The sequence below is a fragment of the Argopecten irradians genome, chromosome 2, assembly GCF_041381155.1.
Source record: "Argopecten irradians isolate NY chromosome 2, Ai_NY, whole genome shotgun sequence".
NCBI lineage: Eukaryota > Metazoa > Mollusca > Bivalvia > Pectinida > Pectinidae > Argopecten > Argopecten irradians.
The window spans coordinates 4,384,988-4,404,341 of NC_091135.1; the positions used below are offsets into that span (position 1 = coordinate 4,384,988).

The 19,354-nt window shown below is 33.9% G+C and overlaps 1 protein-coding gene and 1 long non-coding RNA gene across 2 annotated transcripts; one reads left to right on the plus strand and one right to left on the minus strand.

The window, feature by feature from the left end:
• Positions 1 to 2,060: 2,060 nt before the first annotated feature.
• On the minus strand, positions 2,061 to 6,966 carry LOC138314191 (uncharacterized). The gene is made up of 3 exons (XR_011207344.1): positions 6,706 to 6,966; positions 3,432 to 3,759; positions 2,061 to 3,010 (listed from the first exon to the last, which is right to left on the minus strand). It is a non-coding gene; the product is annotated as an uncharacterized lncRNA (long non-coding RNA).
• Positions 6,967 to 10,979: 4,013 nt separating this feature from the next.
• LOC138314192 (putative uncharacterized protein C7orf78) lies at positions 10,980 to 18,829 on the plus strand. The gene is made up of 5 exons (XM_069254392.1): positions 10,980 to 11,192; positions 13,825 to 14,377; positions 14,984 to 15,080; positions 15,537 to 15,679; positions 16,079 to 18,829. The coding sequence occupies exons 2-5, from the start codon at positions 13,883 to 13,885 to the stop codon at positions 16,196 to 16,198; spliced, it is 855 nt and encodes a 284-aa protein (XP_069110493.1). The 5' UTR covers positions 10,980 to 11,192; positions 13,825 to 13,882; the 3' UTR covers positions 16,199 to 18,829.
• Positions 18,830 to 19,354: the final 525 nt, after the last annotated feature.

The window sequence follows — 19,354 nt, forward strand, 5'->3', positions numbered from 1 at the left end:
TCAACAGGCTGTAACATACATATATGTAAAACGTGTTGGGTCAAATGTCACTAATACAAAGAACAATGAGATTTAATCCATACACAATGTAGTGATGAACGCTTTCATTTTAAAACCTTTTTCTTTTCATTTCATGTCAACTATTTGTGTATTTCATATGCATATTTCTATTAAAATTAACCATTTTTATATCAGCATGTCTCTGTTCTTTTTATGTATTACGTCACCTGAGACGAAACCCCAAGTAACCTATTCTAACCGCCTTTTGTCCGTCGTCGTCCGTCGTGCGTCGTCGTTGTTTGTCAGTAAACAATTTACGACTCCAAAACTCCTCAAGAAAATTCAACGAGATTTAGCACAGACTTTCTAAGGCATAAGGCCAATCAAAACTGTAAAGTCCGTTGCCTCCATTTCGATGGGGGCTATGAGAAGGGCCAAATTGTTACAAAAATTTCTCAAACCTCAACTCGCTGATGTGCTAGAATCAAATAAATTCATATATAGAAGGGTCTAAAAGGTCTTTACAAAACCATATCGAATTTTATGGCCCTCGCGTCTCAGATTCTAGTGGAGAATGCGGTATATCTACAATAGTTTATATAGGAAACAAATTTATGAGCATTATTTCATCAGTTTCCGTAGAAAATGAGTCAAATTCTGTTAGAAATATAAGTCTAAGATAGTCTTTTAATCATATCCAAATTGGTCACGCTGACCCGAGAAGCCTTCATGAAGAATGGGGCCGAAAAAGGGTCAAATTGACAAAAATTTCAAAAACCTTATCCTGAATTCACAATGGTGTTCGTATCAAATACACATCATAGATTATAAGATCAAATTAATAAAATAACTGACCGCCTCCATAAAGTGTTTATATGTCTTTGTTTCATTCTATATCCGAACTCAAGTGACCGTTAAGGCCCATGGGCCTCTTGTTTACAAGTCCTGTCCATTTTGCTTTCATCTCTGAACTTTCACACACGCTTTTCAGACGCTCATGACAAACACAATTAAGTTCAGATATATATATTTATTAACAAAGATATTCTCTTTATATTCAATATGAATAACAATGAATAACTTGTTATTTGGGTTAAATTCATATCCAAGTTTGTAACAATAATACTTAGTGCAGAGAAACAGAGCGCTAACACACCTATAACAGGTGTCATATTCGCCACGATCAAGTTGTAAATGCCATTTTTCCGAACAAAGTATCAAAAGCAAACTAACCCCCGGGAGATCAGTCATTTCTAATCTAGTTCAGGCTTTAGGATCACATAAGAATCTTAGACTTTAGTTTTAACATAGCTTTTTGTAACATCATTTTTGATTGGCTAAGTTTAAAATTAAGACAACTTTGGATTTAAATCTCTTTCGTGATCCTAGGGCCAGATCTCTGTGCAAATCATAAAGCTCAGAAGTACAATGTATACCATTACTCAGAAGAAAACGTTTTTTATTCTGTTTTGGATTGGTGATGGATGTATATACATTTAAATCGATTTTCAATATATCGCTTCCTTCCTTTTTTTCACTCAGAAGAAAACGCATGTTATGCCGTTTGTGGATTGATGAATACATACAAATCTATGAAAATTTTCAATTTATTCCTTCTTCCTTAACTCAAAAGAAAATGTTTTTTTATGCCTTTTTTGGATATATATGTTAAAGCAGAATAGATATGTTCAAAATATCCCATTTTTCCTCACATTATTTCCTTACCCCCGACAGGGATATCCACAGTTTTACCGGTGTGAGATTTTTCTATCTCACCCTAGGGTAAAGATAAGCTACACGAGATCTTTGCACGTGCCCAACAATGGTATGAAGTCACGACCATAGTATCATGACGTCGCGGTAATAGTATTAAACGTCACGACAACAATGAAATGACGTCACAAAGACGGCGACTTATTGAGGTCACGTCATCCTCGCTTGCATAAGTGACACTTTTATTAGAGACACAAAGTGGTGCACGGGATAAGATTCTTAAGCTGTCAAATACTCGGCATTGCCTCGTGTTTGACAACTTAAGAATCGCTAAAAAAATCATCTTTCCCCTCGGGTTGAGATTCTCCTGTCTATAACAAACTAGAAAAGGTCTACCATACCATACAGAAGTTATTTAAAGTGAATAGTCGGGCAAAGAAAACCAGTCTAAATGCATTCATTGCCCTTCCAAAAGTTCTCACATATTAATACGACGGCCAAGTTCTGCTTACGTTTCCCAGTTCTGACCATTAAAGTAAAGGAAAGTTGAAAGCATCGAAAGCGAGGCTGCGTGTAAATGTAACCACGGACATAGTCAGCCGGGAGGACGTTTTAGGATTCCTATACTTTAAATTAATTTCTTCGTACGCAGACAGATTTTGGCGAGAGATTTTATTTTTCTATTTCATAAGAAATTATACTGGATACATTCACACCATTTTTACCGACTTTAGCCATCCTTGCCCGACTGTTCACTTTAAACTGTAGCTATTTAGATATTAGAAATACATGTCATTGTAAATAGCATGTGCAATACTGTCAATATTTACTTCTTGTTTCAACTGACATATATTTATTATAGGTGTAAAATAGATTTAGGATAAAATACTTGAAAAAGTTGGCACATTTCGTAACACAGGAAATTACAACAAATATAACTATGTTTTAATGAAACGGAAATTAAATGCACTTATTCCGGAAGACATCTCTATGATTGAGACGTCATGCGTCAGTTTTGTCAACACGGAAGTATCTATAAAACAATCCCCAGTCTGTCCGTTTCCTGAAAAAGATGATGACACAACAGTTGCCTCGGTGTATATTTTTTTTAAATATCCATATCCCCTCTGCGGCAACATTCCTCGGTAAAATTAAGAAGATTTGTCATTGTATCAAGTTCCTGGATTGTCAGTCTCCTAAATCAGAACATAGGAAACAACAACAAATAGCGGCAATAACAGCCATCAGGCACGTGTCCGTATTATCTGAACGTCCATTGTCTTCCTTCTCTATTGTACTGGAAACAAGAAACGTAAATAAAACAACAACAACAAAAAACAAAGCAATACATGTCATAAAATAGTTTTACAAGTAACATAAATAAAAATGAAATCTCAATAATCCGGACACCATTAATCCCGGCAGCGGCGCTTATTCTGCTTAATACGTACAAGTGGGATTTACATTGATCGATTTAAATGATTTTCGAATCAAACGAGTTCGAGTTAACAGGACTCTTAAATTTCCATAAATCGTTGATGTCTTAATTGCAATATTTTTTCTTTACACACAAATAATACTACGCTTCTTTCGAAACAGAATGCTAACAGGTAATGAAGAAACATTATTTATGGTTTTACTACAATTCAGTAATTTACATGAACACAAGTGGAATGATTTATAGTTGTTTGTCAATTCCATAATTAAATCTGACTTACGTTCTTCTAGATATAGGTGCATTTCTGTTACGTTGATTGTGACTTGTTGCTTGTCCCGGAAGTGGCTGGTTCCCATAAAGAAAGCCCGGATTTATAAGTCGGTTGCTGGGATATATTGCCTGTTGTGGTCGAGTATAACCTATATCAGGTGATGTCTGATACAGCGCGTGCGTTGGTGGCGCCTGATATAGAGCGTGCGGTGGTGGCGTCTGGTACAGCGCATGCGGCTGTCGCCATTTGTCCCTTTTTGATTGTGAATTTTGAACTTGATACACAGAATATTCCGGCGGGTACATAAAATATGGCGGAGAAATGGTTTGCGACATACCTGTAAGGAAAGAAAATATTGATTAACAGGGAAAGATAAACTGTACTGCGGTAAATATATTTTCAACGTTTGTTTTATATTATCTGTCACAGATATTGTATACTGGGTTGTTCGAATTCAAAAACGTAAAACAAAATCAGCATACATTATTCCCGAAATTTAATGAGTTTATCGATTTAATGTATTAGTTATGTAACCAATATCACATGACTTTTATAACGTCATGGAATGGAAAATGTGTTGACGTCAGGAATGAAAGGTTGCTGCCGAACATAATGACTTTAATTGTTTGTTGGTGTTTTTTTTTTAACATAATATGGTTTCTAATTCCGCATTCCTTTGACACCTTTTATAATGTAACGTCATAGTCGACTTCTGATTGGGACAATCATTTGCGAAAACGCCCAAAATCATTTACTGTCAGTTAGGTAGGAGGCGATTATATTTAGCATACCATCTTTATTCTTCTACCTAACGTGTTCCTTGACACTGCCTTACTTTTTGTCAACAATTGAGCTCGCCCTTGTGGGGAAAACTCAAATTTCTGTCCCCTGCCTGAGGCCCACCATATAAAAGTAGTAGTTTCTGCTTTCAGAATAAAGGTATGCCCGTTGTTATTATAAAGTGACCGGGTTTTTATTTATTTTCTATTTATTTCATATCTTTATTTTTATTTTATTTTCATTTCATTATTATTTTTTAACTTGTTTTTTTAGCTGAGAGTGCGACTTTTGAAGGTCAATCTTTTGTATTTCTAGCAGCTCACTTATATTGGTATAAAAGTATATGGGTTGCTGTACTTTATAACCTGACAAGAAAAATTCAACACACACAATCTTATATACATATAAAAATACAATTCATGCTACTTCTAACTTCTACTTGTAAGTGTTAATTTATGAATAACCATCTTTGTAAAGTAAGTATTATAATTATGAAATTCCACAAACTGTGAAATTTTCCATCCGTTATCCCAAACGACTAGCTGAAACATAAAAAAATACACTGTTCTTTCTACGGAAATAATTTCAAACCTATGCAACGTCACACAGTTAGCATGTAGGTTATAAATAATTAAATCTGTTTAACTGGCTTCTGTATATTGGCATGGCTGCCGCGCGCGTAAACAAAACGGCCCCATTAAGAACGTGTATTTGCTGTGTCGAGTGTATCGTTAAAAGGTAGGACACTTGGGATATGAAAGCAAATTGAATGTAAAATCAATACGTGCTTTTTGAATAAATGTGACACGCTAAAAAATATTACATTTTCGGATGAAGCCCAGTGATGGTTTTTCACTATCGATATTTTTTTTCTTGTTTTTATAATTTCCGTTGCTTCATCTATTTCTATTTGACTGTATTGTTCATGCTTGTAACGACCTTCAGACAGAGTGGCGCATACTATCCTGTAACAAAGCTATGACGCACACGAAATACCACTTTTCATATATCGCCTATACATACACATTTTGATATTGGTATTCTATACTTCGAAAACAGTTCCATGCAATTTGAGTTAATTGTCAATCTACCAAATTTTGTATCGGATGGGGCAATTGTGGGTTTATACTATACCATCTTACAAAATGTTAAAAACAAAACTGTTATTAATAGCATCCAAACTAAAAGTCAGTGTAACAAGGAAAGTAAATCAATGAATATAGGAAGTTTGTAAGGTGTTTCTGTCTAAAAAATATTTCATTAACTCCTCATTTCTTATGTTTTGCATTTGCTCAATGTTCTGTACGTGACATTGGCTCGCGTATGGATACAGATCATATTGCTATACGAATTTGAATTTCAACGGTATCAAATAAAATACTTAACAATGTCTTGGAACTTGTCAACATTTTTTTGTAACATGTTTTATAATGAATGTAGAACAATACATGTATGCCATATGTTATTTCTTGATTATGTAACAGAATTAGCTTCACTGATTGTCCTTTTAAGTTTTTAATTGAACCTTTAATGAACAAACATAACCCAGAATCACATTGTAAAACATACCGTACAGTCATGATATGCACCCCTAATACATTTTTTCGTACATTTTATGCAGTAGGTTCATTGACGTCAACTATTTATATTCACCCTTATGAAGACAGACAGTCAATATTGTCTGATTTATTACGTTTCATTTCATAAAAGTTGTATAATATGAATTTAAAGACATATTTTGACTACGAGTAGACTAGTCTATAACTCTGGTATAGAAGTTGGAAAAACAGTCTAAGATATAATTGACATGGACGAAATTGCAACCAAGAAAAAATGATACGGTATTCGCTTTAGCTGTTGGCCTTTTCTCTTAATATCTTTTGAATGAACTATTCACTCATTATCAACATTTTTGTCAATTGTAAATAGATATAAGAAATGAACGTCCTTCAAAGAAGGAGTGTCAATTTGGACCCACTAGCGGTCTGACCTTAACGTAAGTCACAGTATGATGTCATAACCCCCGGGTATCTATAAACAAGAAATAATGCTGAACAGTCATAGTCATCAGTGGGCCCAAATTGACACCCCTCCTTTACTCAGAACTTATAGGAACTTACTACAGCTAAACATCATTTTTCTTTGGAAAAATATTGTTTACATGAATATACATCTATAAAGTGTCTTATAGCAACGATAGTATATTTATATGTAGTCCCCGACAAAATAGCTGACAAATGGGAAATGTTTGAAATACTAATGGCTTTGGAGGTTGATTTGCATACAGTCTACCGTGGGACAAGTGATTAAATAACTGAGAATATTCTCTAAATTCAATATAAGTTTAAAATATGTCTTAAACTTGAGAGAGCTACATAGCTAAATCATATTAAATGTTTGTTTTGTTTTGTTGATATTAAGACACAAAATATGAGAAAGTTGTACAATTTCAGTATGACATGATAATAACATTTCAGTTATTGAAATGAACAGAATACTATACCTTAGCTGGATTCCAGACCACGGTTGTCACAGAAACTGGAAATCCAGGTGTTACATCATCAGGTACAGAATCTCACGACTATTGTGATGTACTGTAAAACCAGGTTAGATTCACGCCTCCACGTCTATGACAATCGATACACAAATATGTAATATATAGCTCCGTTATTTGAATGATATCCTCGTGAATATTTATTATGCGGGGGAATATTTTAATATTCTATACCTAGGGTGTATATTTAAAACACATGTTTCATTGATTTCATATAAATTTCTGAAATTAAATAAAGTATTCCAATTCGCCAAATGTATCCATTTCTATGAAACACAAATCTGTCTCTAAATACTTAAAACTCACAACTCCAACGATTTGTACCAAACACACCATATATTAATGCATTTTCAAGACTATGAATAACTCATATCACAGTATTATCCTAATTGAAACACTCACTTATAGAACGACTTTACCAAGAAAATTCAAAGAGCTGAACATTTCTAATACAAAATCTTGCTATTGGCAATAGTGATTTTTGAAGTGCTTCTGAAGTACACCTTACCTCTTATGATGTCTAAATACGACAATATCCACATGGAAAGATATCCCAGAATGTCACGCATGCTTTGGTTTCATACACTGCTGCTTAGGCGATGTTCTATAATTGGTGAAGCATGGCAAAATGTATCAAGGGAGAATCGTGTTTACTCATTCAACCATAACTATATTTTAGTTACAGGAAACAGCATACTTCCAGAAAGATGATCGTTCCCGAAAATAATTTCATTTTTAACTTCAATCTATATTTCTAAGGATCAATATATATTTGTTTATTGTTCTCAAACAGGGCAATATTATGATAAGGTATCAGAAGTGTGGAAAGTTCACAAGTCAATCGTGACATTGGCTGAATAATAAATGATTGCTATGGTTTTCCAAACAGAATGACAAATACCTATTTGTTTGATTCAGTCTTGTACATGACAAATTATAAAATATCAATAACACTGTGTACAATGACCTTTACTTATAACGAAAAGTCATCAGGTCAACATATACGAAGGTCCAAGTTTTAAAAATTCATGAAAAAATATCCATATTGACGTACTTCTAAATCATAAGTAATGTTCTACTTTCAATGGAAAAATGATTTATAAGATATTTCTGTACATTTATAAGAGTTCAACCAGAAATGACACGTGCATACTCTTTCCAATTAAACTCACTATTCTTACCATTTTGTCTTAAACTTCCAATTGAACGTATACCTTTTATGATATTTTTAAATTTCCTACAAAAGCTCATATTTCTTACCATTTTTTCAAATTTCAAATCATTCCTTTTTTTTTTATTTATTTCTAATTTCTAATTAATCAAACGTACGTACCTGCCATCATGCTTGTCCAATCACTAGAACGCTGACTAGATTCTCCAATAACAATACACTACCAATTTCCTGGGTTATTTATATTATGGTCCCTTATTATTAATCTTGCCATCGTCATCAAGCGTGAATTCTCTCTCGATGGTTCATTATAAGGTATTTAATTATAATGGCATCGAAATCATCAGGTAAGTCCAAAAACTAGTACACTAACTTAATACATTCGGGACATCAATTTACAGTCGTAAAACTGGTAATCATTTATTTTGTCATTGACTATTTGATTGCAATAAACCCATATGGATCTTTTCATTGACGGCATGACATCTCCATATCGATTTTTCGTCGTTTCTTTAATTATTGTTGATAACATGTAGAGATGAGGTTTTGTCATTCGCACACCTAAATAATGTTCTATAGAAATTCAACACTGAACAGTATCACATTTATTGAACAATATCATTTTAGCGTTAATGACATGTTGTGCTTTCTGGTAATAAGTTAACCTCTTTTATTTATCATGCTTTTCTCATTTATTGTGTGATTCATCAACAATATTGCCCTGCATCATTCATCCGCCATACATCAGAACCTTAGTCAAGTCACAACATCTAATTTCATGGTCAAAGCAGAAATACAATTATAACGAGAACCATTAACAGATGGAGTTGAGTATCACCGAATGACCAGATGTTCACAGGGTCTTTATCGGGCTTCCTTTGTTGAATTTCTTATCATTATTTTTCTTTATGAGTTTTAAAACACCAAGGGAACTGAATCATTGAAGGAACTCGGCAGTGGAACAAACAAGCTTGGGGAAGACGGAATGTTGTAAACAAAAAATGGAAAAATACATTTAGGAAACTGAGCTTACAATGCTTATCAAACAAACTACACCGTGATTATTTTTTATGGAGAAAAAGTTCAGCAACTGTCATAAAAATTGTGATGTCCTCCATTTGATTATCGGTATAACATTCATAACATAAGATATTTATTTATCCCGCCTCAGACAAGAATTTTGTATTCCTATTGGTTAAAATGACCTCATGTAATATCCAATATATATTCGTATCAGGTTAGTAGAAATCGTATCAGGTTTGGACGATAGAGTTATCGTTCTTTGCCCCTAACGTCATTAGCAACAAGATGGCGGTCAAGTAACGCTTCGCGACGACGGCACTCAAAGAGAAGGAAACAAAATGTTGGAATGATAGCGCTGATGACCACTTTTAAAGCAAACCGAAATTCGCCTCGCCAGATACAAGTTTATTTTAGACCCAATATTTTTCCTTATTAGGTCACTAACAAATTGTATAACTAATAATATCTAATGCATGATAACCATGATTATTTGGTTCATTATTTGTGATCCGCACCAGTTGCATATTTTCTCCTAAATTATATTTTATTTTTATGAAATGTATTTTCACAGAATTTGACAACATTCAGAAACAGAAAAACAAGCTGAAATTCAACATCTTGAATTATAGTTGACCCCATAGTATATGGCTTAACCACCCAAGACAGAGCTCCCATCAAAACCAAAACTATATATCAAACACGCTTTTAGAAACCGTTAAACATATATGTGGCTTGAAAGAATAAAAAAAATGACTTCGACGGATTCAAGCATATATACAAGCAAACATATCCCCAGGGATTATGGACCAACGGAAAATCCACTGCAGATCTAACATATGCGAGATTTGTAACTAAACTACTGACAAATCCACCTCAGTCTAAAAAACAACATGCCAGAAATGTGATAAATATGGTTACGCAGATGAAGGTTTTGTCCAAATTGTCTTTGGAAGACATGGATCCAACACAATTCAAAGAAAAGAGTTTGAGTTGGTGGTCGTGGGCTCATTCCAAGTTCTAAATAATTGTGTAAATTGTTCCTTTCACAATAATGCGATGTTTTGAAGTTTTTCTCTCTCTGAATTTATTGACCATTTCAAACAACTTCAAAACAATTGGGAAACAATGTACGTGTTTCGCCTCATACCACCTCATACCAAGGACGGCGGTAGCCGAGTGGATTGCGAGATCGAATCCCACACGGGGCAGTTGCCAGCTGCTGACCGATAGCGGTTGTTTTTGCTTCGGAAACTCCGGCTTTCCTACAAAAAAAACCGACATGCCCAGAAATGACCATCATTGCCAATATCACTAACAAACCAAATATCAATCAAACTCGCTGACATACATGAAAGCACCCAGCGCTTAATTTGAAATATATCTGTCAAAATATTGTTAATGTATCAAAACACATTAATAATTAAGTTCTGAAAATGTACATGAATGTTAACAGTTTCAGCGAAATAAAATAAGATACTTCATATATAGAAGAATACAGTCACCTCAATAGTAAAATGGTAGTGACATCATAAAGTAACAAAGACTGGAATTATAATGTAATTTTGAAAAAATACAGGTACATTTGTAGTTCAAAATAATCGATATAAGGCTTCTGTAAATAATAGTTATTGAAAACCGAATATCATATTGAATCTTTCATGATAAAGGTTGATGTATATTCGATATGTCAGTGCAGTGTCGACTAGACATTTTAATCCCTGACGCGTTTATAGATTAGAAATAGTTGTCGTTGCATTAAAAATGGATGTTATCTATAGAACGAGTGCTACCAACCGTTGAGTGCCACATTCGATCGTTCTGTAGCACTGTATATCTCATGTGTATATACAAAAATATATTACTCGTATATCGCGGAAGATCGATCTTTAAAGCGGCTTTCAATGAACCTACCCCGACACTCTGTGTATATCGGGGGACTATAATACCCTTGAATTAGTCCCTTATAAAAGCGCCCGCCATTATCAATGCCACGGTTGCTTAATCTTTTACACCCTTTGCGCATGTCAGTTTGACGCTTTTCGACTTCTGTCAACCTTCCCATGACAACTAGAAACATGTCTGCCTCCATTAGACTTTAACTCGGTAACTTTTAAGTTTGTTTATACCGTTACGATTCACAAGTTGTGATAAAAATTTTACAGGTGGACAATTTAACGGTAGTCTAATGGATGATAACCTGGATTTTGTTAATTGCAGGTGTTCATAGGTGAAATTCGCACAGGTAAGAATTAACTTGCTAATTATTTCATTTACCTACACTATAAATAAGTACATGTAGTATTTATGTACCTGAATGTGTTACAATGACAGGACGTGACAGGAAAGCTATAGGATATAGGGAATTATTTAAATGTATATACTCAAAATCTCAACTCAGTCTAGAGTAAACAGGTCCATTATTATAAATGAAAAGTAAATATTGGAGCTCTCTTACTCCAAACATGAACTATTAACAATATCAGAATGAGTAACCGGTATTTATATGTTTAATATTTGATCTTGTCCGTTCGGACTTCCTCCTCCATACCCACCCCTCCTACATTGTATACTTATATACTAATACTTACAAAGTCCAGGCAACAGAAAAATGACTTTGGGAATATTAATACCAATATTATTTTACTCAGATTATAATTCCACATCAATGGGTTATAATGCAGAAGTTAATCATGCAATTAATTAAATAGCATTCTAATGTTTTGATAATATGCATTGTATAAGCATGGGTATTTTATCATTTAAATAATTTTTAAGCAAATTACAATGAATTGCAATAAATATGGTAACAAATATTACTATGAATTCATAACGTTATTGGGTATTATAGGAAGACCATTCAAGTAAATTTCTGACGTTCTTCTGCTGCCCAATATGATACTAACAAACAAACTAATGAGTAATTAACATTGTTTAATCAGGGGCGCTATAATTAGTATCATAGGTACTCATTTAACTATGTTCAATGGCATACCTGTGCGGACTGGGTAATCTACCTGTGTCTTTTGTACCTGAGAGATTATATTTCGTGTCACGCAGTGATTATATCGGTGTTAGAGATAGGACTAACGGACTACAACTTGACGCATACTTTAAAACCGATAAAATTGTGTCTTCCATTCGCATGTATCTCTAAAAAGCTGAATGTGGGACAGTTGCTATAAAACTGAAAATCTCACCCACAGACATGATCTTTATCTGGACTAAACTTCAAAATGTAACAGATAATCTATTTTTACTCATATTTTCTCGTTTTCTTTTTTTTACCATTTTTGCGTCCGAGTTCGATTTTTTTTATATATTTTTCGATTAACAGTAAATCGAATGAAATGCATTCTTTCTGGTATTTTATAACTGAAACAATAACATTTGTTATTTAAAATTACAAAATATATGCTTGACAAACTCCATATTTAATTAAACCATTCTTGTCCATTTAAATCAAAGTACACGTATTTTGAACATACATTTAAATCTATTGTGTCTTGAATTAAGTCTTTTAATTATCACTGGCTTGTCTAGGTATATCGCTTTCAATTGGAAATCTTTTATATGTAATTTGATATTTGGTGTGATAGAAAATAATTTATTTCCACAGTTTTTAATAGAATTTCTATTGTTGAAAAGAGTGGTATTTCTATCTACCGACGACATTTAGACAGTTTACGGTAGCTTTCACAGCAGGTAAAATACACAGGTATATAACGCGAACAGACTTGCAGGTAATTCCTTTTAGCTCATTGATTAACCTTTCAGTGTATTTACATACATATCCAATTTCTAGTCAGGTAAGGGGTTTCCAGGTGTGTTTAGAATTTTGTTTAACTTTTTGCACAAACATTGAATCAAGTGATAAATCGAAGAGTATATCGAGCTGTCGTGTAATCTGTATTTCGATTTCTCCTCCACCTTGGAATGGTGGTACGAGTAATAAATAGTTTAACGAATTGATCACTACCATTCACCTGGAATTTAAACGTCTCGATAGGCTTATACAGGTGCGTCTAAACTAATTAACCGGGTAATAATTGATAATATAATATGTCAACTTAATGGAATTCTGAAGATTTTGTGATAATATTTTGTTTATTTCATTTAAATTTTCTTAACAGGAGGGATATGTTTACATATGAGTATCTTGAATTCTCTTTACTATTACCTGTGTTGCACCGAGAGTACTATAGGTTATATAAGACTCAATCGAGTTTTCGGGTGGTTTTCTGTCAAAACATAACTATCAAAAGATAATTATCAAGAATGAGTGCAATGGTTGTGCAGTAGTGCTGACTGTATGAAGAACTCTGTAATTGATTTCTTGCTCATTGTAACATATACATTGTATGTATTGATCGTAAAAAAGAGAGTCTAAACTTACAAAGACGTAGAGGGTACAAGGCAGTATTGTGTCGTCACAGATCCACGAAAGAAATCAATTGGAATAAAAAAAACATCCCTTCTCCCTTGTATATGAATTGAATTAAGACACAAAGTTCAAATGTCCCTTTCATTTTTTATGCTTTAAACCAAAAGGATAAAATCATTTGCCACATGTTATAAGAACCTATCATGAATGAAGCCATCTCCTTACAAAGTTCCATAGACAGCAGATAGACTGGTAACATATTTTCCTGGTCCTAGTACCCGATGGAAATACTGCATTGGTTGGGTATTTTAATTTGCCAAATTGTCTTTACGCATTTTTATTGCATACACTGACCATACAACCCCTTCTCCACCATCACCAACGCCATCGATCCATGTTCAGTTGGTAAGCGGCATGTGAGTATGAGCGACTCTTTGTTCGTCCACTTTATCATATTGTTTGTAGATCTAATTGCTATTCTGTTTTATTTCAGCACAACAATGAGATAAATACAAAGACTCTATCTCGGACAAAGTAAAACCGACGGCATAATGATGAGCGGTTCATCCTCGGTAATGTCCGATGTCGCCAGGTACCAAATAGGGCGATCGGACAGCTCCGCGAGCAGCCTCTCGATGCATCCATTTGGATTTGACTCAAAGACAAAATACGACGCCAACGAATCACTAATAACAATACGAAGTAACAATTTCGCCAAAAAGGAATTAGAAAAAGACGATGATATTTGGAAACGTCCACCTCCAGATTTTCGACCTCAGAAGTTCGCGCCGCATCCACCGAAGCGAAACACAAGAGATTCTATGCAACCGTGGCGGTATGGAACATTTCCTGGTGAACACGTGTTTGTAAAGAAACCTGACCAAAAAGTAATTCCTAAAATTTTAATGCCCAAAAAGCCACCAGAAGGACGAATAATCACACAATTCCATATAGATCGGCCATTCACTGCTAAGAAGAAATTCGTAAGGGAAGGCATGTTCAAACCGGAAATGTATGTGAATCCGACCGAGCACGACTTTAGAGGGGTAAGACTGATACGTCCATATATTGTATATATTGGCTTCTTTCATTGTCAACTTTGTGTTTCTTGCATGTAAAATTAAGAATAGACTGCGTTTGAGTAACTATGTATGGTGCCACACGTCAATGGATATTAAATGCGATGTAAAAATTATAACAGTATTGAAACAAAATAAATGCGTTCATTGGCTTATTTTTATAAAAGTTTACTTACGTTTAAGCAAGAATTTTGCAAACCATTCTAAAAGCTGTCAATGTTAGATCGTAGTGACAGCGTTTTACAATTAATATTTGTATACGCAGCCATTTTGCGAGAGAGTATTGCGATAAAACACATCTTTAAATATTTACCGAATTAGTCATTTCTGTTCACTTTAGGAATTGTTTCTGTTAACAACTTATCTGCTCCTTCTTTTTAAATTTTTGTTTACTCCCTTATCGTCTCAATATGTCACTGGGTATTGAAAATCAGCAGAAGACCAAAACAGCTATGCATTGCTGCATTTCAATAAGAGACAGTTGATCATATAACCTCCGTACGAGATGATATCTCCTTGATTCACCTAACTAGAGTAATACCAATGTGCATGTATTATTAATTTACATTTCAGTATCCACCTATCAAGAAGTTTGGTCTACCAGAATTTACAACGCACGACGAACCGGACCCCTTCGATATATACTTCAACACAGAGCGACTTAACATTAGTAAGTATGTAGATGGGGATTTGTTCAATCCTAAACTTGACAACTTCTGGCGGTTAATGGGACGTGGAACAAAATATTACTTTAGAAATTATTATTGTTATCAAGCAGCAATGGTAAACCACCATGATAAGCGAGCATATGACCATGTTGATTGATAAAATGTTTCACAACAATTAAATGAAACTGATAGTTCAAAGAAATGATTTGTTTCGATTAAGGAGATTTTATTGGTTTACATACAGTAATGGATAAAGAGATAAAAAGTATCTCGGGCAGAAGAAGCACATTCTTTCCAAGATTTTTTTAATTTGGATTGATAAGGAAATAGATGTTTATTTGATGCATATGTATTGAAGTTCTTCCCCATCTAGTTTGAGGTCCTAGCTCAGTGACGTGTGATTTCAACAAGCTGTGCATTCTAAAAGACTAAATAATAACCCCGCATTAATTTTGCAGTTCACGGCGAGCCACTAGAAAGAGCTGTTGATCGCAATATTAAAGGACTGCAAATGGCGCCGCCCGTACATCTGCTGCCAAAATGGGAGAGACAGTTAATCTTAGACCAGGAACCATACCCAACGAAACCTGGCGAGTTCAATGTAAGTTGTTGTAAGATCTTTGACCAGTTTGTCAATACGCCCATGCAGTTTGTGTGCTATATCATTCTCTGTGGAAAAGTTGTTCGCGTTAACACAACAACAGCGTGTATCATCAACGCTTTAGCATTTCGGTTGAAATTTCTGGAAAAGGGTTGACCTGAAAACGGATCTAACTTGGTATATCTTTAACAGTTTGTTCGAGATATTCTTAACATTGATAGAAAGGTTACATATACACAATAACGAGCTTCTTTGGATTTCTGAATGAGAAAGTCCTCGCCCTTGAAGGACGGTTATTGATGATTTCAGATTGTGTAAGTTCTATTGAAATGTAAAATTAAAACCTTTAAATGATTTATGACTTTCATATAGTCATTGTTATGCTTTCCTTTTTCACAGCGCCATCGTTTACGGTTCAGACCAGCACGTAGTGCGTTCATGGAGAGAGTGACCCGCACCCTGGACATGAACTGGGCTAAAGAACGATTAGATCAAGCATTGAAGCAAGCACAAAGCTGAGGATAATTTCTTCATAGAGACTTTTAATGTTGTGTTATTTAATTAATTTCACTAATGAATTAAGATAAAATGAGTTACAGTTAAGTGTTGTCATGGGTATACCTCATCTTTTGTTAGCAAATCAGACATTTTCGGGTTTGAATACATCGAAAGAGTCTCAGGTAGAAGTTAGCAGTTATTGATAATATTAGTTGACATCTTGATAAAACATAAATGCTATTTTTTAGATACAAGGACTCATGAAAGCTGTCCTCTTTTCATATCTTTAAAATATGGGCTAGTAACCCATGTTTTAAAGTTTTTGAAGTGAAGATTAATGACATGGCAGGCTTTCCTGATTTTTCAAGCAGTATTACTAAAATGTGTGATGTCTTTAGTACTTGAGAGAGTTAACTTATATATATGCTTCGCGTCTTTTAAGCTTATGTTTGTTATAGCTAAACTCGTTTTCATAATGAATGTAATACTTTAGACAATGTATAAGTAGCATAAGCATAGTTCTCCATATGGGAGGACTGAAACTTTGTTTAGGTATCTATGGAGTTATTCCCCTTTAATGTAATATGTTGATGTGTTCAGTTTGTATATTTATGATGTACACACCCTGTGGGTAAAACTATCTGTGATATCTCAAAAGGAAAAATACCTTTCCTGTTTTACTTTTAAACCATGTTACTGATAGTGTCTTGTTCCAAATGTAGTTCTAGAATTAAACTCTCAGAATATCTAAGTGATCAAGAACGCGTTATTGATGTTTAGATATAACATTCGTATACATAATGGCAGTGCATCGAAAGATTTGATTGTGTTTTGTTCTTTCACATTGACTGTATGCAGCGTAACCAAATCATGCACATTCGTTTAGAATTACACAATACATGTATTATCGGGCTTTTGAATATTTATTCTGCACCTGACTCATTGAATAATTATTGAAAGTGTTATTGCAGCAATGAACGTCAGCATACTTTCGTGCTATTAAAAGGCACATCCGGAGAGCTTTCACCGGAAACGATTTATTGATTACACTATTTAGTTTATAATTGGACCTCTTTACAGAAGAGTTTCAATGTTAAGTAGAGAAAATCAATAACTGCTTACTGTATGACTAGGAAAGCAATGTCGAATCAATCAGAAAGTGAAAAGTAAATATTAACCAGTTTAGCATGCTTCTGCAGGTTTGAGCGTTCTTCTCTGAAAGTGGGAAAAAATGAAAGCATAATTGTAAGAGACAGAAACTGCTTCTTAATTCATTTTACTTAGATTTGAAATTTTTATCATGAATTTTAATTTTCTGATTTTGTCTGAATACAACAACATTGTAGATTTGTACAGGTAAACCAGTAGGCTCTGTTGAAGTATTCGTTTAAAATGTTTATTTATCGAAACATAACATTTTTGATCGGTGAACAGAAATTCTGGTTGTACCCAAATTTCCATGGCTACCTGCGCTTGTAGATACATTGTACAATAGTACCGTATGTAATGTTACAGTACATATACAGTATTTCAGTATTATGCTACCTTGGATATTTGAACTATGAGACTAAGTTCTACCAATGTCAGTATATACATTACGTGATATGTTAATACTCTGCTGGTAATTGCTCAGTATTTGCTTTTAGTAACGAAATATTCTTAATTCGCCTACTTTGTATGTTTTCGCTGCTTTTAAAGGAGTGAGCGTTCAGAATATTTACGCGGAAATAAGTAAATGGTATACGTATAGATGCTTGATCTACTTGTTTTCATAGAATAGGAAGAATTTATGAAGTTATTAAGTTTTGTGCCAGAATTTTATGGTGAAATATTAATTAAACTTTACAGAATGCATTATTTGTGTTGTAGGACATAATGACACATTACGGTGCGTCAGACCTTGTACAATTGGATGTAATATGAATTCGTTAAAGTGCCAAACACACCAATTTAAATGTAGGTCCTAAGCAAAAAAGAACGATATGTCATTTGTAAAAGTATTTTTGATTGGTTGATATAATTGCGTTATATAGCCTGAAGGGAAAAAATCGGTTTTATTGGAAGCGAATATAATAAGGTGTAAACAAGATTGTTGGAGTATGATTTTAAGTTATGTGTACTAAATGAATTAGTTTTAATTTAGTAAAATGGATATAGAAATCTCTAAATACTCCGATACCGTATTCAAGTTCATCCATTAATGGAACGAGTACTCTTAAAACATTAATTGCAGAATTTCAAAAACTCTTTCTTCAGGCCGTCGTTGTAAAGTACGATGTAAAGAGCGATAACTCTTGCAATGCAGTTGTTGATAAATTGACCAATGTACAGTTTTGGAGAAAATAACCGCTTTAACCGCGGCTTGTCGGCTTCACATAGAACCATCAAAGATACAAAATGTAGTTTTGTATTAAAGCCGAAAGGTAACAAACCCCAAACACATAACATAATAGAAAACATTACGGTAATCTCTCTTTTAAGGTACATGTATGTTGTATCATGTTTCTCCAGCATTAAATGTTTTAATCCTATTTATTTTGTCTGTTCATGTGATTTAGATATGTATTTTGTATCAAAATTAATGGTTGTGTAAATACATATATCTAATATAAAGAATAATATTTTGTTACTTAATACATTTATTTTATTACATATTTGTGTTTGTTGTTTATAATCCTGAACTCCTAAAGATATGACTGTAGACTCTGTATTGTCAGACTGGGTATTTTCATCCTTGATGTTCCCTCCAGTTTGAGGTTGTCCAGGGGTGTAGAGATCATAAGTGATCGGAACCATTGGAGTATCGAGGATGGAGTCTTTTATCAATCCGAAATTACGATTTGACAATTTGTCCGAGTTCTTTATACCAAGTAATTAACACCCTGTCACTGCCATTTATGATTCCATGTCCTTACATGGTCCTGACTGTTAATAGGACGTAAACATTAAACAAACAAACCATTTGGGATAACTTGGAATAACGAAATGCTATTCTTCTTACTGTAACATGCCTTGTCTTTTTAAATTGCTGACATTTAAAGATGCTCCACCGCTGACATATAGTATTTTTTCACTATCAAAAACAACAACAGACGATTTAGTATTTTTCTTCAGTTACAAAAGTTACTTACTTTACACCATTACCACCATTGAAATGTTTGAGCTTCTAATTTTACT